Source organism: Electrophorus electricus, chromosome 13 (genome assembly GCF_041902795.1).
Source record: "Electrophorus electricus isolate QZ-2024a chromosome 13, ASM4190279v1, whole genome shotgun sequence".
Taxonomy (NCBI): Eukaryota; Metazoa; Chordata; class Actinopteri; order Gymnotiformes; family Gymnotidae; genus Electrophorus; species Electrophorus electricus.
In genome coordinates, this window is record NC_137509.1 from 6,688,721 (window position 1) to 6,712,557 (window position 23,837).

Consider the following 23,837-nt stretch of genomic DNA (forward strand, 5'->3'; position numbering starts at 1 on the left):
AGCACACATTCGTACAGGACAATTTAGCATATCAACTTGACCTCCTTCTTTTTTTTGACTGTGGGAGGAAACCAGAAACCTACACAGGGAGAACATGGAAACTCCACCCAGATAGGGACTCAAACCCAAAGCCCCTTGCACTGAGAGGCAAACATACTACCAAAACTCGATGGGTGCAGGGGCTGAAATTCATATAATTGACTTATTATAGATTTAAATGTTGATCCATACTGTAACATACAGTAACCTCATTAACAAGAATGAATAAAATTAAAGTTTGCTCTCTCAGAACAGGTGTTTAACCCAAATTTACTAATTTGCCAATAGACTTAAACATCTAGATTTATAGATGTCACAGGCACTGCAAAGGAGGGACATACCTGCTCACACACACCCTACACCTGCCACACTCCCAATCACTCACTTATTGATCACTGGTCCTTATTTGAACTTTCTATCCAAGTCTACAGCTAGCTCCCATCTGTGCTGTGCATTGCCAGTTGTACTGTACCTGTTCTCAAGTGACTTCTGTTTGTGCGTTAACTTATGCGTGGAGCAATAGCTGCTGCAATGTCTTTCTTTTTGAGTTTGCTTGAGTCTAGTGTTATCGAGAATAAAGATTCTCTTGACTGTCGCTCACCTCTTGTGCTGTCCTTGCCACCACCCTCACAATACACTTAAAGCATTATACTTGTATAATAAAAATCATTTTAAAAAGCAAACTTGAAATATCATCTCATAAAAATGTCATGTCTTTAACCAATGCACATAAGTTAAAAAACATGTCTCTCAAACTGATAAAACAGTTACAGAGCTTCCTGAGAATTAAGAGGCTTCATTGTCATTTGAGCTGTATACAGTAGAAAGAGAATGTTCCTCCAGGACCATGGTGCAACAAAAGAACATAAGTGTATAAAATAAATATGAAATGCAGGACCAACACAGAAGAACATAAATTTTAAAATACAGGGCCATTTTTGTGAAATATCTTTTGTTTTTGTCTCTCGGAGTTGAAAAGTCTGAGAGCATGCAGGAAGAAACTGTTTCACAGTCTGCCTATAAGGGCCCAAAGGCTTTGGATTCTCCCAGATTGCAGGGGAGAGAAGAGTTTGTGTGAGGAGTTTGCAGAATCATTCAAAAGATCTGGGTGTTGTAAATATAATGGAGGGGAGAAAAACCATGATGGTCAGTGGTCCTCACTATTCTCTGCAGGGTCTTGTGGTCTGAGATGGAGCAATTCCCAGACCAGGCAGTGATGTAGATTCTCAGGATGTTTTCTATTGTCCCTCTATAGAACATGGTGAGGATGGTATCAGATATGCTTCCCAATCGAGTGATTAGTTAGGTTAGGGATGACCATGTCCAAGGTTCAAAAACATCAAAAGCTACAAAGTTAAGGGGGTTTTTTAGCCAGTGAGGTAATAAAAAGCATTTTGTATGTCCGGGCATTGAATAAGAAACTGTGGTGGAAATCTTCCTGGACAGGTTAGAGAAACAATATAATGATTAATTGCTGTGCTACGAAATGACTCGGCGGCAAGAGTAAAAAAGAAAAATAGTTTATTCAAAGACTGAGCCTGAGGACCTCTCAGTTACACATACAAGTGTCTGTAAGGGAGAGGGCGACTTCCCCCCTTTCTCAGCCCACCTTTATACTGTTCATCCAAAGCAGTGAGAAAAAGCAACAACTCCCTACTAGGAGTTGTTTTGTCCTGCTGCCCCTATCTTCCCAGCACCAACATCAAGAACCTGGGTGGGTCAGATAGTGGGCAAGGTCAGGGTCAGAGAGACAAGAGGAAGTGCTTGTAACATCTTAACTTACTGCACAAACTGGTCAAGAGGTTGATTAACTATAAATGTCCCATTACAAAACCTATGGTAAAGCCTAGGAATTGGAATAGAGGTCCTTGTGGGTGTCTAGGTGCAGAGCAGAGGCTTTTTGATGCAGGTGGTTTCAAGACCTCCATGCAAGTCAAGCGCAGATCACTCTGAACTATTCTCTACAAAAATCATGTCATTAGTTTTGTATGGTTTGGGTATAATGGTGGAGATTTCAAACACTAGTATGTGAAAGAAGTTGGAGCAATTACATAATCACTCCTGAAAACTGTATAAACATTTGGGTTCTTTGTGTGATTGTCACATTATCCAGAGGATGCCTAAATAATGCTTGTTAATGTTGACCTACAGTAAAAAAATGGGACCAGCTATTCTCTTCGACTAATTCTCAGGTCTGTAGTTTCATTCTTGAATGAAATTATTATGCCAGCATATAGAGAATCTAAATTACTCTAATTACTTTTTTTACACAATATTTGGACAAATTAAAATCAGGTATTGGAAGGAGTACCAGTCAGCACCCAATCAATAAATCAAACACACACACACACACACACACACACACTTCACCTCCATTCACAAGTTTGGTCCCAATTGTCCACTTACTAATCAATGCACTCACCTGTAGACCATTTCACCTTCCCCTATAGTACCACAAGGGTAAGACTAATGCTTAATGGTTGTCTTCTCTACCTGGGAGAGTACCTTTGCTTTACTAAAAAACTGCTTACTTTTGCTTTCATAAATGCTCCCTGACTCCTGAGCTTGTTCCTCTAACACAATATCCTTGCATTGTTAACCCACTTTATATATATAAAAAGAGGGGAGGAGTGTGCTTTGTGTTTTCTCTGGGATTATCCTCTGGTTGGTTAAGGTAGGCTCTAAGTTTACTTACTTCTGCCTTAGACACTGTTAAATTAAACCTAGTTGTTGGTAGTTTGTTAGCCATCAATACTCACTGCAGGTGTAGTTTTGCCTTGGCTGTGGGTGTGACTAGGTCAGCGGTGGCTCAGTGGTTAGGGCTTGGCTTGTGGTTGGGAGGTTGCTGGTTCGAGCCTTTCTACTGTTGGGGCCCCTGAGCAAGCTCTTCACTACTTTTTCTTCTCTCCTTAATCCTCCCCCTTCATCTTACTCCTGAGGATTTCATCACCTTTTGAGGAGAAGGCTGCAGTGAACTGCCAGTCCTTTTCTTCTGTTCCCACTGTTCCAACCAGTGTGCATTTCCCAACATCCAGCTCTGACTTTTTCCTCCTCTCTCCACAGATGAAATTCAACTCCTGACTTCCAGCAATCAGACTACATGTCCGCTGGATCCAATTCCTTCCACTCTGTTCCAGACAATCACAAGAGATCTGCTTCCTTTCATTGGTAATCAACTCCTTATCTTCTGGATTTGTGCAAACTGCATTCAAAACCACCAGGATGGTACCACTCCCCAAGACATCCACACTTGATGGCTACAATGCTACCAACTACAGACCAGTATCACTACTTTCCCCTCAAAAGCCCTTGAAGAGCAGTTTACAGTTCTCTTCCTCACCCAGAACCAGCTGCATGATCCCATCAGTCTGGCTACAAACAGCACATTCTACAGAAACGGCCCTTATAGCAGTGACAGAAACTTCATGCTGCCAAACCATCATCTGTTTTGATTCTTTTAGACCTTTCAACTGCTTGAGATGCAGTAAATCATTCTCCTCTCTGTTCTCTCCAGGCTTGGTGTGACTGGTTCTGCATGGAAATTGGTTTCAGTCCCATCTGGAGGGACAGTCCTCAGGTGACATGAAAATGATCCACATCCAAACCATGTAGACCGGTGTTCCACAAGGCTCAGTACTGGGCCCTCTTTGTATACTCGTTCCCTTGGTGATTGTAATCTTCTCATGGTTTCTCCTACCTCTGCCATGCTGACACTCAATTACTACTTTTCCACACTCCAACATGCAGGTATCCAGATGCAGCTCAGCATGCTTCCATGACCCTGCATCATGACCACCTACCAGTTGAAACTCGAACCCCAGTAAAACAGATTCTGTACATCCCAGGTATTCCCAAGCCTTACCATGACCAGTTTCCTGCAAGAACTCCCTGGTTTCACCATCTAAAGCTGCCTGTAGCCTGGGCATAACTTTGGACAACCAGCTGTCATTCTTAACTCATGTTTCTAATCTGACCTGGTCTTGCAGATTTCTCCTTTGTAACATACAAAGGATTTGTCCCTTTCTCTTGCAGGAAGATACCCAAGTGTTTGTGCAGTCTCTTGTGATTATTAAAGCTAAATTACTGCAACTCACCACTTGCTGGTCTTTCTCCAAGAGGCATCAAACCTCTACAACTCTTTCAGAAGTGTGACATTGTGCTGCTGCTACTGCATTCTTCCAAAATTCACGCATTACTTCACTGCTGTGCTCTCCATTGGCTTCCAGTAGCTGCATGCATCAGATTTAAAACCTTGATGCTTGCCTACAAAGCCAAAAATGGACCAGCCCCTTCATACATGAGGTCATTCGTCAAAGCCTGATCCGTACTTTGAACCTCAAGTAGGGTGTGGCTTGAAATACTATGTTTCAAGTCTCATGGAGACCATTTTCTGTCCTGGCTCCCAGATGAAATGAACTTCCACTTCCTGTCCACACAGAAATCCCTTGTAGTCTTTTAACAGACTGAAGCCCCATCTATTCATGGAATATTTAAATGACAACTGACCCTGCTCCTATATTCACTGACTGACTAAACTGGTGTTTATTACACTGATGTCAAACTCTTACACAAGTGTAACAAACAATATCATTAAGATACCTTATGTATTGTGCTTCTAGGCATCAGCAGTGATCCATGTATTGCTATAGTATTCTAGATTATTGGTATATTGGACTCTAACCTACTGTAGTGGCTAGGATATATTCCATGAGGAAATGACAAAGCACTTCTGTAAGCTGCTCTGGATAAGCGCATCTGCTAAATGCTGTGAATGTAAATATGATGCTGGTAAAGTGGGACAGAGCAAATCTATCCTTTAACAATTTACAAGAGAAATAAAATTAAGCTTCTATTTTTATACCCTTAACAGTATTCACGTTGGAGTGTTGTCATTGCATGGTTTCATTGGGCTCCTAACTTTTGAAGTGGGCTGGATCATGCTTCATGTCTACACAGCTAAACATTTATCCATGTGCATCCCAAAGTAAATCACAACTACATGAAGAAACTGAGGATCAAGCTAAAGTGTCTCACTACCCATTGCCCCACTTTACCAGCTGAACATTGTTTCCTCATCAGTGTTATCAGAGACTTGAAATATCATTCATTTGTAAACTTGTGTATTTTTTAGATTAATTTAATATTATGGAAGCTGTAATGACAAGGTTATAATAAACTCAAAATGCCTTCCACCAGGTTTTGCCATCTTTTCATGATTAAATTAACCTAATCATCTACACCTGGCTGTGTTATGACTGCAACAGTGTGTATGTGTGTGATGTCATTGTTGGGGAGAGCCAAGGTTGCACCGACTAGTTGGCAGCGTTAAGAGTTTTGTGTGAACTTTGTGGAACCATAACTAAAAATGTGAGTTGCTATACATAAATTCTGAACTATCATTTTACAGAATAGTTAAACCCAATGTATACAGCATTCCAGATAATGTAGATTTGAAAGCTATGCTTTTAACAAAGAAATGTTGAAGATCCTATATTTTATATATTAGATTTAATATAATAAATTGGATTGTTTTTCTATGCCAATTCTTGTTCATAGGACTCACTATATACAAAGCAATGCAGCATCTTAGAATCATCCAGTGCTATTTTAGCCATTTCCTATGTAGTGAACTGTAACACCGAAGTTCTGACATGAATCCAAGTACAGAGCAAAACCAAGCTAATCAAGCAAGACAAGCAAAAAGTGTCCAGGGAGCTTGGAGATGCATATACAGAATGAGAGCAACCACTATTACTTGGTTAATATGCAGAACACTTATCAGGAAAGGCTGCTCACCTGCCTACTTGTGCCAAGTGGTGGCTTGCTTTGAAATGTTTTTCTCATTCTCAAATTTAAAATACTCAAGCCTTACTCAATTTAAAATCCTCAGAATTTTTCTCTATAATAATGAATTCTATCTTTTTGGCCTGTAGGAGAGAATGTAATGCTTCCACCATTCAGTGGAAAGCACCATGGACAGCAAACTTAAACAGGAAGCAGGATTAGCTCTGCTCAGTCCCCCATTTAGGTTCTTAACAAAATGGCCCATGTGGGTGTGTGTGTGTTTGTGTGTGTGTATATGTATATATGTATGTATGTATGTATGTATGTGTGTGTGTGTGTATATATATATATATATATATATATATATATTTATATATATGTTTTAAAATAATTATATTTATTAAATAACATACATTATACTACAGAAGGTAGTTGCAGGATATTGCTACAAAAAAACCCCCCAGGATTCTCACATAATCTCTAGTCACCATGACACACAACCCAATTCTAATATTTTAGTAAATAAATGTTTAAAATCAAGACTGTGACATATTGCACTGGGACCGAACTGAGATCCTTTAGCATTCTTTGCTAAATAGCTAATAACTTCTAGTATGTCTTACTTAAAAGTTTTTTCAAAAAACTCTTTAACTTTTAACTTTATAAAACTTTTGTTAGTGGGTGGAATGTTAGTTTAGAAAGCAGATCCCTGGATTTGTTTTAACAAAAGTGATGCTCTGGGACTATCTGCAGGAAAGCTTCATGTGGTGTGGTAAAAACATGAGCTCTGTGTTAGCATTTTGATGGATCCCAGAGGGATACTTTGAGCTAGAAGAAGAGACCCTAGCTGAGGTGAAACTTGGAGGTGCATGTCTGATTTCCACCTGAAGTGGGATATTTGCTGTCAGTAGTGCATGAGTTATGGTCCCTGATGTATTTCAGATGTTTCAGTGGTTCTGCTGGAAGCAGACTACTATGCAAGTTATTGAAGTGTGTATTATTTCTGTTCATATATAGTAATTGTGTAATGATCTACCGATGGGGATAAGTTATTGTAAAGAAACAATTAATTAAATTTTTTTTTGTATTGTCAATTCAAGTATATACAGGAATACAGTGAAACAAAATAACATTCCTCCAGGACAACACAAAAGAAGAACACAAGTGTAAGCAATAAATATGAACTACAGGACCAATACTCATAACATACAGGGCATCACCGACTGGGGCACTGCATCAAGTGTGGATGTGCAGAGGATGTATGTGCATACTATGACATTTTACTAGACACACTTTTAGCCATAGTCACTAAGCTAACTGCCAGTACATCAATGTAAGAAAACAATTTGTTAAATGGAATAAATATTTGTAAAATATTTGTTGCCGATCCGGAAGTTGAGGAGTCACAGTGGTGAAGTCCCACGGTAGATACAATTGTCTGCATTTCTAGGTCTGACGCACTCCTTCACTGCCGCACGTAATGAGATGAGGCCGTGGGGATGCGCTGCTCTGCATGGCGCAGTGTCTGTTTACAACACGACCAGGGTCTTATTTGCTGGATCACTCTGACTCTTCCATGACCCGACTAATATGTGTGGAATGGGTTCTGTTTTATATAAATAGGATTCCAGGTGAGATATTTTAAAAGACAATAACGTAACAGATCTCAGGATTCCGGGAATACTTATGATAACGTCTCCCGAAACCCTAGCGGGGTCATAAAAAGGTTAACGTTTCCAGAGGTGTCTTACCACTGGAAACCTTGTGTACGTCACTACAACTCTAGCGCTGGTTTTATTTTTTATTTCCTATTTCTCTCGGTAGGGTTGCGGGTAACGTTATAATAGGTATGTCCGGAATCCTGAGACCTAAGTCATGGTGACTGGAACGAGTTTACCAATGTCTCTAGTAACAGTGTTTACCAATGTCTCTAGTAACAACTCTCTTCACCATTCTCTGTTAATATTACATATTGAAAATGAGCCAGAATGAGCCGAATAAACAGACTATTCTAAAACTAACGTATTATGTACATTTGCACTTGCTATAATGCCAACATTTTCCACTGGAAAACGATTACGTTAGTCGAATCATCTTTGAGAGGGGTGACGTCAGTGAGGCGGCGTGTCTTGTGATATGACCCTTGTGGAGAGGGAGCGATAGCTGGACGAGTTTATCAACTCAATTAATTCCGCTTCATCTATAGCTTTTCTGAGCGTTGGGCTCTTTGTTGGACTCGGGAAGTTACAGGAAAACTTTGAAATGATTATCGTTATCGAAGACAAGGTAAGATTATCCATTTCATATGTGTTTTGACAACTGTTGTTGCTAACTAGCTATGTTACAGAAATGTAAAATGACCTATCTTAAGTGAAGAAAATAGGCTTGTTATTTTTATTGTCAGTCACTGTAGCTAGCTAGCCCACTCATTTAGGCTGTTGGCTAACTAACACTAGCTAGGTTATCTTAGGTTAACATTTTTTGGGTCTTCTTTCAAGTTTTCTCGAAAACTAAACTAACGTTATCTAGGCTGAAGTTAACTAAGCAGTCTGAGTAACCGTTTCAGGAAACGTCAAGGACTGTAACACGATCTAATGACTAATGACTACGTGGAGAGTTTCAGATACTTTTTAGTTTTACTTATTATTTTGCTGGGTGATTAACTGGAAATCTGGAAATCTACTTTACTAGCTAGTTGATATTCACTGAAAGTTATTTTTGCTTTCTTCAGTGCCCCTCTTCTGAGATGTAGTGTAAGACATCGGGGTGTGGTGGGACGCAGTAATCAGGAGTGGACTGATTTATATATATATATATATAAATAAAACTGATAATAAAACTGATTTTTGTTTGCTTTGGGTTACTTATCCTGTAATAGATTAACTATTTAGAGGTCTAAGTGACGGCTAGATATCACCTTAATAAAACCTTAACAGAACCTTAATAAAAACACTAGTTGCACTAGTCTAATTGTGAGAACCGTGCAAACAATTCTTATGGAACTTTTTATGTAAAGTTATCTACAGTGTGGAACTAACTTTTGCTATCAATTGGTCGAGTTATTGTAAAATGCACACTAATATGCCTAAAAATAAAAAATAGATTTTTAAAAATTCAGGGAAAGCAGTGAATTGTGGACAACTTAATCTGGATTAACAGCCGTAAATAATTTTTAATGCACTGCACACTGATATCCTGGAGTAAGAAGGCAGTACTCTCAAAAATCTCAATACTCTGCAAACATGCTTCACTTCCAGGCTTGTAAAGAGGTCAATCAGAGATTTAATCTCTTCCACCTTGTGGTTGTTGTCTCATTGTGTGCTCCTATGAACTTTTTCATTATAACCTCTTTTTTTTTTTTTTGATTTTGTTCTTGTTGTTGGTCAACATTGTCCACTCACTTTCTCTTTTTCTTCAGGCCTCCTTCGAGAGTAACCTGAAAAATGCAGGGAACCGGTTAGTGGTGGTGGATTTTACAGCAACATGGTGTGGCCCTTGCCAGATTATTGCCCCATTCTTTAAAGTGAGTAATTTCCTAGCAGTCGGTCTGTCCTCTCTGTCTGAAATCTGCAGTTGTAAGAACCATGACCAATCCATAGAGACTTCTTCAATCACTGTGCTTGTGGCCCTGTGCTTGTGCTTAGTTGTCCTGACAACCATAGGGCAGGGCTCTTTCAGAATAAGAGGCTTTTAGTGGAATGGTAATTGAGTTGAGAAAGAGGCAGAGGGAGATGAGAGGTAGAGCACAGTCTATATGCTTCAGTGTATCATCTATAAATAAACATGTTTCACAGATTATCTCTTCAGTGTGGAGTCTGTTTATAAAATTTTGGCTTGGGTCAGTTGATTCATTGCTGTCACGCTCTGTTGTGTAGGCTGTTGTATGTGCTATGGATATAGCTTGCCTGTAAAGTGTCTTGCATATTTCACTCATACTGGTTCTCCTGTTTCTTCAGGCCTTGTCTGAAAATCCAGACAACAAGAATGTTGTGTTTCTAAAGGTGGATGTGGATGAAGCAGCAGTAAGTCACCCACCGGCTGTGCAGTTACCACTTTAAAACGGATTCACAGATGTCCTCAATGTTTTCTGAGATGGCAGATTCTAAAGTTGTACTGACTTGAATACTTCCCAGAATCTTAACCCAGGAGCTCTATCCCACAAGTGGCACCTCTGATGAGCACCTCTTTCTCATCTGATGGCAGTGCATCTGATTTGCAGTGCATTTATATGCATTTAACAAGCACCTTTTGTACTTGAGTAGAACTGGGTTGCCGTGGAGCCTACTGATGGGGCATTATTTTATTCAGTGATCGATCTCTGAAAGGATATTGGCTATTGATTGATTTATTTATTTATTTATTTATTTATTTTTGATAACTGTGGTAGGATGTGATTCTGCAACCTGTTAGGAAACCACACATTGTAACCGTGTAGCAGTATAGGACAACTCCGAGTGTGCATGTGTGTACTTTTTGTGTATTTGCTTGATAATCTTTCAAATTAGTTACGTTTGTTGAAAATGTTAAGTCACTGGATGAAATTAAGTTATTCTGCCTGACATTTAAATCACAGCACAGTGTAGGTAACCATGCTTATTATATAACTATAACCATGCTTATTAAGATAGTGTTCTAGTAAATGGGCTTAAACAGGTTAAGGAACATTGTCCATGCCACACAATTTGGTTTATAATTGACCAAAATAAACATCTGTGGCTTGCTTACTTCTCCTTTGGGAATGTTCTATTGATTTCATAGAGAGCAGTGGGGTTTTCATCTGTGGAGAACTGTCTCATCTCACACATTGCCTTGAAGCTACATTATAAAAGGATGTTAATGAAGATTATCAGTTAGCCTAGTACTGACTAAAGAACACGAATAGGTTACCTAACTCAACCTCTCTTTCTTTCTTTCCCTCTCAGGATGTAGCCGCGCTATGTGGCATCAGTTGCATGCCAACATTTTACTTCTACAAGGCGGGGCAAAAAGTAAGTCCTGATTTTGAGATGTTCCTCAATTGACAGATGGAATCAGTCTTCCAAATATGTTTCTATTTCTCAGGCAAATAATCATTTTCATTAATCTTTTAAAAAACAATGTAAATGACATTCTTGTGTAAGTTGTGATGGTCGATCAACTATACCCACTCACAATCATATCCTGCTTACAGATTAATGAGTTTGCTGGATCCAACAAAGAAAAACTGGAACAGTTCATCATTAATCTTAGATAAAGAAACACAAGCACCCACATCATTGCTTAGGTTTTCTGAACTCTCAGGAAGCTCTATTACACTTGCTATTTCAGATTCTATCTTTTATCCATTTTCCTCTCATACAAAGTACTTAGGTTATGAATAGAGATGGCACGATACCATTTTTTTCTGTTACCAGTCCGATACCAATATCTTGCATTTAAAGGTCATCTAATATTGAGACTGATCCGGTATTTTTTCATTAAAAAAACCACCAAGGAGCTGTAGTTTAATTGTTTGAGGGAACGTTTTTGTGTGGGATGTATTTTATGCTATTTTACAGATGTAATGCATGGATATGACAGATAAAAATGAATAAAATACTAATAAACAAAGAACTAATTCTTAATTTTTAAACATTTAATTTTTAAAATTGTTTTTTTCCATTGCCTTGCAATGTCTGTGTCTTGCTTAAGGAGATATTTACTGCCTTGGTCATCACCTGCTTGGTTCTCAGTTTTAATGTACTCACCCTCAGCTTGCAAGTGCACATACATACATACATACATACATACATACATAAATACATACATACATGCACATAATAGTTTATATATATATATATATATATATATATATATATATATATATGTGTGTGTGTGTGTGTGTGTGTGTGTGTGTGTGTGTGTGTGTGTGTGTGCACACTCTCTCTGCTCAGTATGGTTGCTTCACTCACTCTTGAAATTTACACTGTAGTTTGTCTGTATTTTTTCTTATCACTGAATGCAACTGTAAGTCACAAACTTAATAATAACCTTATAAGTGTTTTGTGAGTTTCAGCTGTAAATCGCTGTTATACCCATTACACACCAAATGCACACCAGGCACTAAGTGTGCAGAAATAGACACCACCTGTTCCACAAGTGTCTCTTCACCTGAGATCTGCTTAAATCAATAGAAGTTTAATAATGATAATGTTTATAAGATGGGGAGATGTATAGATAGATAAAGGGCATATGTTGTGCATCTTTAAATACGTGTTTATATAATGGTTTCAATAGCATAATTAAAGTGGTGAAAACTGAATCATATCCAGTGTAAATGGGAGATATGAGAACAATATTATCCCTGCTAAAAGAGGCAGAAAATGGACCTGGAGTGATTAAAGTGACTGTGGATGGAGTAGGACACCTGCGTCTTGTATGTTTGTATTTTCTGATTTAATAAAAATGTGAAAAGAATAGTTTATACACATATACACTGGGCAATCACATTAAAGTTTTTACACATCGTACACAAGTTAATGTATATAGCAGCAGCATATACTTAATACTGTTTTATTTTCTATATGAAAAAATACAGCTTTAATTTACAAACAAAAAAACAAACAAACACTTATTTGAAATTTTTTTGGAAGGGGACATTGTTTTCAGTCTTATCTGAAGACTCCTATATCCACCACAGTGGGCTGATGTTCCAGCTCCTGTGCCATATTTTATTAAAAATGAAAATATCCTGATTTTCTTTTCCTGAAACAACAATGAGAGGAAAATTATAAATATGTAACCACAATTATACCAATTATACCTCAGTTAAGATTTAAGTATATATCAGGGCACCTTTCAGGATTTGGCCTAGACTGCCTAAGAGCCACAGAAGGGTAATGTTAATGCTATACCATATAAAAGACACTTTAGACAATTATATGTAACTGTTGCGAATGGGGAATCTACCACTACTGTTCCTCTATGTGCAAGGCAAACTCCATATTAATGGTTTTGGAATGGGATGTCCAACAAGCTCGTATAGGTTTGGCAGTCAGGTGTTCACAGATATTTGGCCATATATTGTAATTACCAGGTTTAATAAGTGCTTTTGAAATCCCCAAACTGTGCTGGACTTTGGCTACTGATTCAAATAATCTCTTTCCTCTTATCCTTTTAGGTTTGCATATTTCAGCTGTCAGACAAAAGTCGTCTGACTCTGCTCAGTGCTACACTAAACTCACCAGTATTAAGATGAGGAGTTGCTGTCATGGGCTCTCTCATGATTAAGCATAATTGTACTCCATCCTGCTCTAGGATTCACAAGCCCTTCAGCATGATCTAACTCAAAGCTTGATCTAACACATCTGCCCTGGGTGCTCAGGCTTCTGAAGACCTCAAATACTTAGATCAGGTGGACTAGATTTAGAACTAGAACTAGACTTTGCAGAAGGGTTTCTTTCTAGGAGTAGTGTTGGACACATAGTTTAGTGCTCTCTTACACACCTGATGCTCCTCTTTGTCTTAAAAAAAAAATCCTTAAATAGCAGGATCAGGTTTTTTGGCAGAGAACATGGAAAATTGGGCCATATGCTGTAAGAGACTTGCATGAGAGTGTATGGCAAGGGGAATGAATACTATTTTCTTGATAGACCTGAAACTGAATATTTTAAAACTGAGGAGTTGAACAGGTTGTTTTAGCAGTCAGATGTATGCTACTCATTGTCGCACAGTTAAACAGGGTTTAAGAGGTTACAGCACAAATGCTTTCTTGCACAGACCAAATATGCAACCTGGTCAGTCTTTGTAAAGGGGAATTTAGACACAATACCTGTACAGCACTTACCTGGAGCAATCATGGCCACCCCAGCCTTGACTACACTGACACCTGTTAGGCCTGATACACCTGCCTCCGTTCAGACATGGTGTGGAACACACGGCTGGGGACACATCCCAAATGCTCTCGTTAACAATGAACCAGTACACTTGCACCACACACTTTTTGATATTGGTACTAAAGCATTTTTGCTTCAGTGCTAAAAACATTCACTCAGACTCTACAATTCTTTGTACTTAGAACTGGTATTTCCTGTACATTTGCTCTTCTTTGTCAGAAACATTGTGTGTTGGTGTCGCTTTTTTGCTTGGAATGTGTGTGGTTTAGAGGTCAAACTTAAGATGTACATGCTTAAATAACCATCTAATAGTAAAACTATCAGAAATTCAGGAGGACGTGGAGTGTGTCTCTGCTTAGCATCTGGTTTGCAGCCATTAGTAACACAAACAAAAAACTAAGCAGAAAGCTGGCATTTCAGTTTAAGATGGTGTTGTTTTTTTTTTCTTTTTTTGTTGAAACCAACCAGCCAGTGTCCTTACCATACTACACACATCAGCCCCTAGCACTGATAAAGTCCAGGAGTGGGTAAAAAACCTTTATATGAAGCACACATTCTGACTGACAAGTGCACAAAAATAAACACGAAACCCTCTAACTTACTCTATTAGACTCATATGCACTGCATTTAGGGGAATAAAAGCAAGGAGAAATGGCACTCTTCTGTACAAGAATTTCCTGCTGATTCATGTTCTCACACAGATGGGTAACCAAATACATCTGGTGTGAGTCAACACAAGAACAGAACACAAAGGGACTTTCCTTAGCAGAAGCTACAGCTAGCCAGTAACCATTAGTGCCGCCACAGAATCCACTGTATGTGAGCTCTGTCTTTTATGTCCAGCTAATATGATGATCTTAAAGCAGACACAATCTGTTGAGTTCTAACCAGTCTTAGGTCACTGACTGGCAGTCTTTGCTTGGGAGTAATATCTGTTTGACTGAGGCAGAATGACCTACCTAACCAAATAAGGTATAACAAGGTTGGTACAAACTTCCTTCTTCCTTCTTCCTAGATCTGCTATAGTTACCATCACCATGTCAACATAATGCAAACACACATAGTAATTTATTTTATTTATAGGTAAAATCACTCCTTACATCCACTTAATTAAAGCAGAGCCAATTATAAGCAGTGCACTCTCTGGTGAGCCTGATTTAGAACTGGGGACCTTGGGAGACTAGATATCAGTGGGCATCACTCTGAAAGATCTGTTGTCATAGTGCCTTGTACTGTTATAACAGGAGTAATGGGAGGAGACTGTCATCCTTCTCTCTCTCTCTCTCTCTCTCTCTCTCTCTCTCTCTCCATATGTCTCTCTCTCTCTCTCTCTCTCTCTCTCTCTCTCTCTCTCTCTCTCTCTCTTTTTCTGCTCTCTGAGAGATCAGCCCTCTTGGTAATTATTTCTCCATTTAGCTCTCTTGTCCTCCATGCTACTCATTATTCATTTTTGAATAATGTGCTCAGATATGAACAGGAAGACATGCACAGTTCCTAATGAAAGTCTTAAACATTAATCTGTGCAAATCCAGATGGGTAAATAAACATAGTACTTCAAGGCTTGCACTAAATGGAAAAAAACATGAAATTAGATACCACTGATTTTTATTCACATATATTATTCGGTAGTTAAAATCATAATGTCCATTTGACAGCTGCTGCTCATGTCTGAAGTAACTACTTTTAGATGAGAATAGTCAAGTACACAGAATACACAGTGTACAGCATTTGTACTTGATTGAGAATAGCATTTGCTTGCTTTCCACCACTGTGTAAGTTCAAAGCAACAAGATGACTTCTGGGCTCTCTAAACCTCACATATTGTGAATTCAGTAATCCATTCAACCACATAAAGCTACAGCAAGTCTGCTTGCACACACACAGAACTACACATATGCCACCAGGCAATAGAAACATATGTATGCACACTTACCAGTGTGGCATCGTGTGCCAGTCCATCCTGCTGGACACTCGCACTGGTATGGAGCTACACAGCGTCCTCCATTCAGACATGGCAGGATGCAGATTGCTGAAACACGCATGTACACACACACACACACACACAATCACACACACAAACAGAGGGATGTAGAAGTGGTGTAACAGTAAGCATACAGTTCACCCAGGTTTCCCAAAAATTCTATTAATGAACTAAGGAACAGCACAGCAACTATGACTCATAGTTTCACTTTTTCTATACCATCTTTCTATTTTCTATACCATTCATTTGTTCATTTTCTATGACATTCATTCACAACTCCCTCTTCCTTCCTTGAAAGAGATTAACTTAGGCTATATAACGAGAGGTAGGGTCAGTGTACCAGCAGATGTGTACTGAGGTGATGTGTACTGAGTCACACGGTGGCCTCACAATCACAGGGTTTATTTTCAAAGAGGCCATACAGAATACAAATGATTGTGTTTTATGAAAGATGGAGTTGAAAAAACAACAATTCAGATGAAGCAAGACTCAACTGAGATTGTGGAATCATAAGTTATGTGCGTGTGTACATGCTGTGATAGATAAGGTAAAGTCATTGGGAGATGTGATGTGTCTATATAGAGAATTTAAAGGCTCACTCATACCTACTGTAAGGGTGTCAATATGTAAATCTGCTGTGCTGTGACGTGTGTGCGTGTGTGTGTGTGTGTGTGTGTAACACTTACGTTCCTCACAGAGGCGACCCATCCAGCCCTCTGGACAGGAGCATATATTTGGCCTCTGACACACACCACCATTCTGACACTGTAGCCAACACACAGCTGTCGAAACACACACATACACACACACTTAACTATTTTAGTTCTGTAGTCAGATACTTGTACTTCACTGAGCACTGACAACCCCATATACAGTATCACAGCACCAAAAATATGCATTCTGGAAGAAACCTACAGACATTACATATTAAGCCCACTGAAGGTCATACGTGACCTCCACAATGAAGCCCGAACATCCTAAAACAGGAGGGAAGCAGGAGCAAGGTTTTATTAGCAACCTAAGCATGTGCTGCAAAATAAAGCTCCTCAGTACCATATGCTTATGCTCAGATGGGATTAGGAAGCTGCAAAATAATGGTCCTCTGTGTCTTAAGAGCATGCCCGTGGTGGTGTTACACACTCTACAGTCACAAAAAGAGAGTATTGCTGCCAAACAGAGTATATTCATTAACACAGCTTTCTGGGCAAACATGCATGCATGTTAGAGACAGAGTTTAGTATAAGTGTAGACCTGCCCCATTTATGTGTGGTGAGGAATGTGCATATACAGATTTACCACATCAAAATATTCATTTCTGATGTGTCCCCCAAAGTCTTTGTACAGGAGGGAAAGAAGATAGCATTCTGTAAGAGCCCAGGACAACGGCTAATATATGTCTATGCAATATATAAGCAGAGACAAGAACAATCACAGGTGCTCATAGAAGAAGAGGCCTTAAGGGGGCAAATCACGCTCCTTGTGCTACCTCTACAGGCAGGAGGCGGAGTCCATGTGCCATTCTCCAAGCACATACTCCTGCCAGTGCCTTCCATGATGTAGCCCGCGAAGCATGAGTACGCTGCCACATCACCAAACTGGAACACAGCCCCACGGACCACTCCATTAGCCATGTGGAGAGGAGGGCCGCAGGACACCCCTGTGTAGGGTTAAGATGGATTGGGCCAGGCAGTTAGAGAGGTAGTTAGAGAGGTGAAAGGAGGTCTGGAAAATACTTTGTGAAATGCTGCATTTCTAAGGTTACTATAACTGTAGTAAGGTTACTATAACAGTAGTAAGGGTACTATAACTGTAGTAAGGTTACTATAACAGTAGTAAGGTTACTATAACTGTAGTAAGGTTACTATAACAGTAGTAAGGTTACTATAACTGTAGTAAGGTTACTATAACTGTAGTAAGGTTACTATAACAGTCTTGGCTGAGGTTTCAGTTCTCACTGATTTAATAAACCTGATTCAACTCACTGGCTAATTACTTCATGAGTTGATCTGGGTGATTTAAAATCTCTTTGCCTGAAGGCACATATAGGGCCTGACTGTCCCTGCTCTAATAACTATGGCTGCTCTGAAAAGCAAAATCATCCCTTAATGCAATATAGCTGGAAGACGGCAGCATAATAATGCACTGGATATCTAGATGTTAATATGCTGCTATCTGAAAATGCAAACATGTTTAGAAGTCTAGTAAATTGCATTAATTGCATGTAGCCTAATTTTTGTGCCTTGTGATTGAATAATTTATCGTAATAACAGAAGTTAAAGTAGACTTGGGAGTGGTCGCTCTGGTTTACATATTAACATTGTTAAGTCAAAACTAATGAGGGACAGTTAGCATTGTGCAATGATATTATGTGAACTGTTTGCATGTGTAATACATTAGATTATATAATTATTTTCTATATTGCTATATTTGCTAATTGTTTGCTATAATTATTAACATTTTGGGTGAAATAGTCCTTTAATCTAGCTGCATGTGAACTTCAAGCTCTTGTATGAAAACTATGTAGTTTTGATACATGTGTCTGTTAGAAAATTCTGGAAAGACAACATTTGTAAGCAAGCACAAAGGCTTGTCAGTCCAGTCACACCAGTATGCATACACATACACATGCTGTACACATTAAAATATCAGAAATCACAACTTCCACGACAGCTTCAGGCCTCAACAGCAAAACACTATAATTTACTTTGAGAAAATGCATGCACCCATATATACAAACCCGTATAAACAAGTCATGCAAAGGAAGAGAGATCCACACTCAATCCAGCAACAACATTTTCATCAAAATGTAAAACACGGCTAGCAATATTCAATAGTCATAAAAATACAAAAGTCAAGCATAGGCTACTTTTAAAGTTAAATTAATCAGTTATGCAGCAAATTAAACTTTTAAAAACCTGTATCGACATACAACTAAATTTCCATCACAAGAGCACTTAGACTTTAATGCATTGTGTAAAAATAGTGCTCCTTTTAGCCAAACATTTTGCACAGCATGGACAGGATTAGGTTTAGGTTGTCTGGAAAATAAATAGTGTAGCACTGCGAAGATTCATATATCATTAAATGGCTGCAATGCTGAAATACAGAAAGAAAATAGTGGCATCCAGGAAGGCTTTATCAAGTTACACCATGAGGGTATCGGTATCAAGAGTGAGAGAGAGAGGGAGGGAGTACATGCCCAAAGTCCACACTGCTGGTTTTGTTTACTTGCGTGTGAATACGTGTACGTCCTGGTAAATTTCCACATGTATCTCATTTCTCAAATATGCAAAAGCACAGTGTGAAAGACCACAATAAGCAAACCTTTTATGTCCTCTTGCTCTAGAATGACATGGAAACATATACACCAACTGCTAGTTTTTGAACTTCAAGCTTTTGCTTATTCTTCTGTGCAAAGATTCCAGGGAGCAAAAGGTTGTCAATGACCATGTCCCTGACCATGGGAATAACTTTAGTGCGGTATTCTATTTAGTGTGGTAACCTCTAACAATGGATTAATAATAGCACTTATTGTTTTTTATTGCACTCATCATTGTCTGATATAGAGATTATGCTTAGTTTGCTCTTCTTCTAGATATTGGCCTTGATTCCTGTATTTCAGCAGTATTCTTGTTCAATTGTATCTTGAACTCTAAAATGGCAGAGCAATTTTTTAAAAAGTTGAAAATGTAAATGTTAAAATATAACAGATTTATTACATGCTTTATATTTCTCAACTCTTTTTTAAGATTTAATGTTTTGTTACTGTAAGAGGTTGTGCATCACTGTGAAACTGCCCCACTGCAGATGTGCAATCTTGTGTGCCAAACCTTGATAAACATGATAAATCTAAATTGAAATCAGCTACAATATAAGTTGTAGCTGTGGCACAAGTCTGGATAGGTTGACCCAGTTCACATAACAGGCATGAGAAAACAAAGAAGGAGTTAGCAATTGCTCAGGGATAAACCTAATAACTGCTCATGGAACACTGCAAGAGTTAGTGATACCGTCACAATAAATGGATGATAATAATGGTGCTGAGAAACAGTGTCTACTCACTCTCACAAACACTGGTGATTGGACTCCAGGTCTGATCACGCCTGCAGGTTATAGTAGCAGTACTTTTGCCCCGCTGACCTTTGACTTGCTGACCTTTAGGACAAGTGACCAGTATTGTCTGACCTACCAAAAAAGTGGTATTTAGTCTGTTCACTGTCCGGCCAGGAGGAGATGGGCATGACTTGGCTATGGAGAGAAAAAATTTATTTTAATTGCTTTTAATTTGACCTTACACAGTTTTCAGTATTCATATATATATATATATAGTGCAACCATTTTATATAAGTAAAACAAGTTGAAATCAAAGCATTTGTTCTATGGGGTTCTAAAGTTCCAAGAGTGTAAATCAGTCTTTTCTAAGGGTTTCCTAACTTCATTGCTGCTATAGCAACAACTAGTAAAGCAAAGACATGTCATTAATACAATATCTATTAGCATCAAAATGCCTCATCACAATATCATTATCCAAATGAACATTTATCTAATTCCTGACAAGCAACTCTTTCTTCTTTTTTTTTTTCTCGAGATTTTTGTCTCATCTGTAGGAGATAAGTGGAGGATCCTTAAAGGGGATGCTGTTTCTGCATTATCCTGAAGGATTGTGAAGTGTTTAAGTAGAATATCAGCCACTGTCTTATTTGTAAGATGCTAAGTGACCACCAAAGGAATTCTTGTTGTCTTAACACTAGTTTGATTATAGGTCAGTGTGTCCACTCAGTGAACAGGTAAAACATAAGCAAAAGCATCATCAGTGACCTCCTTAGGAAACCCAGTCATGAAAATATTCTCTCATTTCCACACATTTCTGGAGGAAGTCTTCATTCTCACTGCGATTGTGATCAAGTTTTAAGGAATGAATGTGAAGAGTTGTATTGCAAATAAGAATGAGAGTCCTTAGATTTATAATATATGATGGTATTTAAACCATAATTTTCAGACTTAACTGAAACATGTGACAAGGGGGGCAAGCATGGAGTGCTTCAAAGTCACTTGTAAGAGGTGAGCAGGAAGACTCGGTTGAGTTATATTTAGATAAAGGTTTCTACTAGTTTCATGATGTGAGTGTGTATAGAGTATCCTGGCCATTTTTATTAAAATGAGCCATGTAGCCTTAACACCAGAAAAACTCTCTAGGGTCAGTAACTTACTTTAATTCATTACTAGTAGGTATAAATATTATACATTTTGATAGTGGTTAAAATAAGCAGTCGTTTAAATAATATATATACAGTATGTGTGTGCATGCATGTGCGGGTGTGCGGGTGTGCGAGTGCAATTATATACAAGCTAGAGTATAGAGCTAGAACATAAAGAAAGGTTTTCCGGATTTTTATCTGTGTTTATTATACTTCAGTGAATGCAAATGCAAAAGTAAACCAATAATAAACTACAAATTACATGATGATTGATTTATTGGTAAGTGAATATTAGCTCTGCACAAAACAACTGTTTGCCATGAAAGGACTGGGTAAGCAGAGTCTTATGCAATATTATTTGTTTATCAATGTGTACTAAACTAGGGCGTCACACTGACTACAGGCTGCACTGATTTAAATGTTGCAAGGCTATAATATCTAATATGACTGGAGGGCCTAGTCTATGCTTGCCTAAGATGTCTCCACTAAGCATAGCTCAACACAGCAGAGATTTCACACACGATATTACAATACTTTGGCTGCATGAGGGTGATTATGGCTAAGTAGCATTACTTTTTTACTTTTTTTTTAATTTTATTTTTTTTACTATTTTTACTATTAAAAAAGGTAAGATTTTACATTTGAAAACTTGCCTGTTTCACTATTTTACATGACTACATATATTGTACATACATTGTTAATATATTTTGTACATACATAGAATATATATATTTATCTTGCATATATATGTTTCACATATAGAGAATATCTATATTTCTCTATGCACCCCTGTTTGGACAGAGCACTCTCCACCATTTCACTGCGAGTTATACTGTGTATGACTATGTATGTGACGAATAAACCAAACTTGAACTTGAACTTGAACTAGTACGTCACTATTTCACATTAACCTGTTTCACTATTTTCTTTCACAATGAGATTTTTTTTTTTTGATACAGCCTCACTAGAAGAATAATGACTAAAGTAGTTCCCTTTTCATAATGCTGCAAATCCTAAAAATAATAGACATTAGACATAATAAACAGTATGTGCAAGGAGCTGTAGATGGTATGAGAGTGAATCCGAGTCTTACGTGTACAGACAGGGAACGATGAACTCCAAGATCCATTTCCCATGCACAGAACAAGGGATTCCCCTTGGAGAGTGTAACCTTTATCACAGAAAAATTCAAGAGCACTCCCATTGGCCAGACTATGTTCCTGCACCATTCCATTTAATAATTTGTCAGACTTTACACAACTTTCAGGGGCTGAGAAAAAAAGAGAGAAAGGACAGACAGAAAGAGAGTGAGGGTGAGTGTAACAGTAGGATGATGATGTATTTTAAACTTTTTGCTACATATAAATCATCTATAATTAAATTATCTTTTTTTACCCTCACAAGTTGGTGCAGGTAAGCTCCATGTTCCATTGACCTGACAAGTAAGGTTTTGTGGGCCAATCAGTTTACGGCCCGATTTACACACATAAGTGACATTACTCTGATATGATTCACCACTTGACATAGAAACTGCATTCTGCACAAATGGTGGAGGACCACATGACTTTGCTGTAAAGAAGAGGTTTAGTGTATTAACAGTTATGCAAATAGAATGTGAGGCTGATGGACTACATAGAATTGATCTTAACACAGTTATTACATAGATATTGTATATATTCAATATGGTAACAGGTAACTTAGATGGTTAGAACAGATTCAATACACAGCATATTAGTTTGCATGCATTTTACTCTATTGATTACAAACTATAACAGCATAAAATAATTAGAATCAAGACAATTATGCAATGAGAGGCATTACATGTCAATTGTGAAGATACACAACACAGGCTCACCAACACACAGAGGTTGAGCTCCACTCCATGTGGAGTCTCCCTGACAGATGTGAACACTATCACCCTATGATGAAAAATGAAGAAAGTGTAAAGGAAAATGCTATATATGTTATATTATATATTATAAATATTGCATCTTTAATATATCTTCTGGGAATGATACAACATGAGGTATTGCCGAACCACGATTTACTGGAAGATGATACTTTGCTTTCACAAATACAGACACATTATAGCAAAGGTGTTTATACTGTAGAGGAGATTGAATCTAGATCTAGTATCTAGTGTCTAGAGGAGTTTGTGTATATTTAAGGTACAGCTTGTTGAGGCGAATGCGACAATCTTCCAAGCAAATCTGACTACATTCAGCAGTGACAATATAATAAACAGTATATTAAAATTAAAATAGCTCAAATGGAAGTATTTTAGATGTACCTGTAGTTGAAATCCTGGTAGGCATGTGTACATAATCATGTCCCCATAACTGTATCTTTCGCCTTTAATGTTACCATGCAAAAGGGGAAGGGGCTTCTCACAGATGACAGGCACACATGAGTTGGAGGAGAAGAATGGAGACCACCTGCCAAAAAGCTAGATCAAATAATCATCAATATACATTTATCACCCGCATACATAACCAGCTAAATCATCTATTTTATCTAAATCAACATAACATTAACAACAAAAAGCTAAAAATGCAGCAACCCTTAAATGGATGAAAGAGCCTCACTGAGTAAATACTTCTAATATTCACTTAATATTCACTTTATATATTATTATATAACAATTACATTGCATTTGTTAATAAATGAGGCCTTACCTCACATTCAGATAATCCTGGACCTTCAAGATAAAACCCAGATCTGCAGGAGATTGTTACAGTGCCTCCTATGGGTGTGAGCTGAGCGCCAGTAACTATGACATTGGTTATGTTGGAAGGAAGGCTGCATGGTATCGGTCGACACCTCACACTATGTTTGGACCAAGTACCATCACTCTGACATTTGACTGAGTCCGTTTGTGTGGCCATTTTGTACCCATCTAGGCACCTGAAACAAAGATATATCATTATAAATTCAAAGTACCTGTAAAGCGCATAATGCTAAAAAGAGTATTTTGCTAACCCC

At 38.2% G+C, this 23,837-nt stretch overlaps 2 protein-coding genes and 1 long non-coding RNA gene across 10 annotated transcripts in view; 2 read left to right on the plus strand and 1 right to left on the minus strand.

Annotated features, from left to right (window-relative positions):
- Positions 1–3,100: 3,100 nt before the first annotated feature.
- LOC145643555 (uncharacterized) lies at positions 3,101–5,204 on the plus strand. The gene is made up of 3 exons (XR_014115976.1): positions 3,101–3,207; positions 3,554–3,616; positions 3,787–5,204. It is a non-coding gene; the product is annotated as an uncharacterized LOC145643555 (long non-coding RNA).
- A 2,746-nt stretch (positions 5,205–7,950) lies between these two features.
- txnb (thioredoxin b) lies at positions 7,951–12,205 on the plus strand. Its single transcript, XM_027011501.3, has 5 exons — positions 7,951–8,109; positions 9,242–9,346; positions 9,780–9,845; positions 10,746–10,811; positions 10,994–12,205. The coding sequence occupies exons 1-5, from the start codon at positions 8,086–8,088 to the stop codon at positions 11,054–11,056; spliced, it is 324 nt and encodes a 107-aa protein (XP_026867302.1). The 5' UTR covers positions 7,951–8,085; the 3' UTR covers positions 11,057–12,205.
- A 7-nt stretch (positions 12,206–12,212) lies between these two features.
- Positions 12,213–23,837, minus strand: part of svep1 (sushi, von Willebrand factor type A, EGF and pentraxin domain containing 1) — a 71,505-nt gene continuing 59,880 nt past the window's right edge. For 5 of the 8 annotated variants that reach the window (XM_081725375.1, XM_035519956.2, XM_035519955.2 and 2 more), the window contains 11 exons: positions 23,531–23,759; positions 23,146–23,301; positions 22,711–22,774; positions 22,251–22,424; positions 21,949–22,125; positions 19,720–19,905; positions 17,144–17,314; positions 16,344–16,439; positions 15,610–15,705; positions 13,628–13,721; positions 12,213–12,546 (listed from right to left, as the gene is read on the minus strand). In XM_081725375.1, the coding sequence (XP_081581501.1) occupies positions 12,516–12,546; positions 13,628–13,721; positions 15,610–15,705; positions 16,344–16,439; positions 17,144–17,314; positions 19,720–19,905; positions 21,949–22,125; positions 22,251–22,424; positions 22,711–22,774; positions 23,146–23,301; positions 23,531–23,759 (1,474 nt within the window). In that variant the 3' untranslated portion in view covers positions 12,213–12,515. The remainder of the gene's footprint in view (positions 12,547–13,627; positions 13,722–15,609; positions 15,706–16,343; positions 16,440–17,143; positions 17,315–19,719; positions 19,906–21,948; positions 22,126–22,250; positions 22,425–22,710; positions 22,775–23,145; positions 23,302–23,530; positions 23,760–23,837) is intronic. The other 3 variants (XM_035519958.2, XM_035519957.2, XM_081725374.1) reach the window with 3 other exon arrangements.

What these genes read in the sequence shown, in the direction of transcription:
- txnb (XM_027011501.3), top strand. Translation starts at nt 8,086, where the DNA reads ATGATTATCGTTATCGAAGACAAG. An exon ending in TTATCGTTATCGAAGACAAG is followed by an intron (nt 8,110 to 9,241) that starts GTAAGATTATCC and finishes CTTTTTCTTCAG; the next exon opens with GCCTCCTTCGAGAGTAACCT. An exon ending in TTATTGCCCCATTCTTTAAA is followed by an intron (nt 9,347 to 9,779) that starts GTGAGTAATTTC and finishes CTGTTTCTTCAG; the next exon opens with GCCTTGTCTGAAAATCCAGA.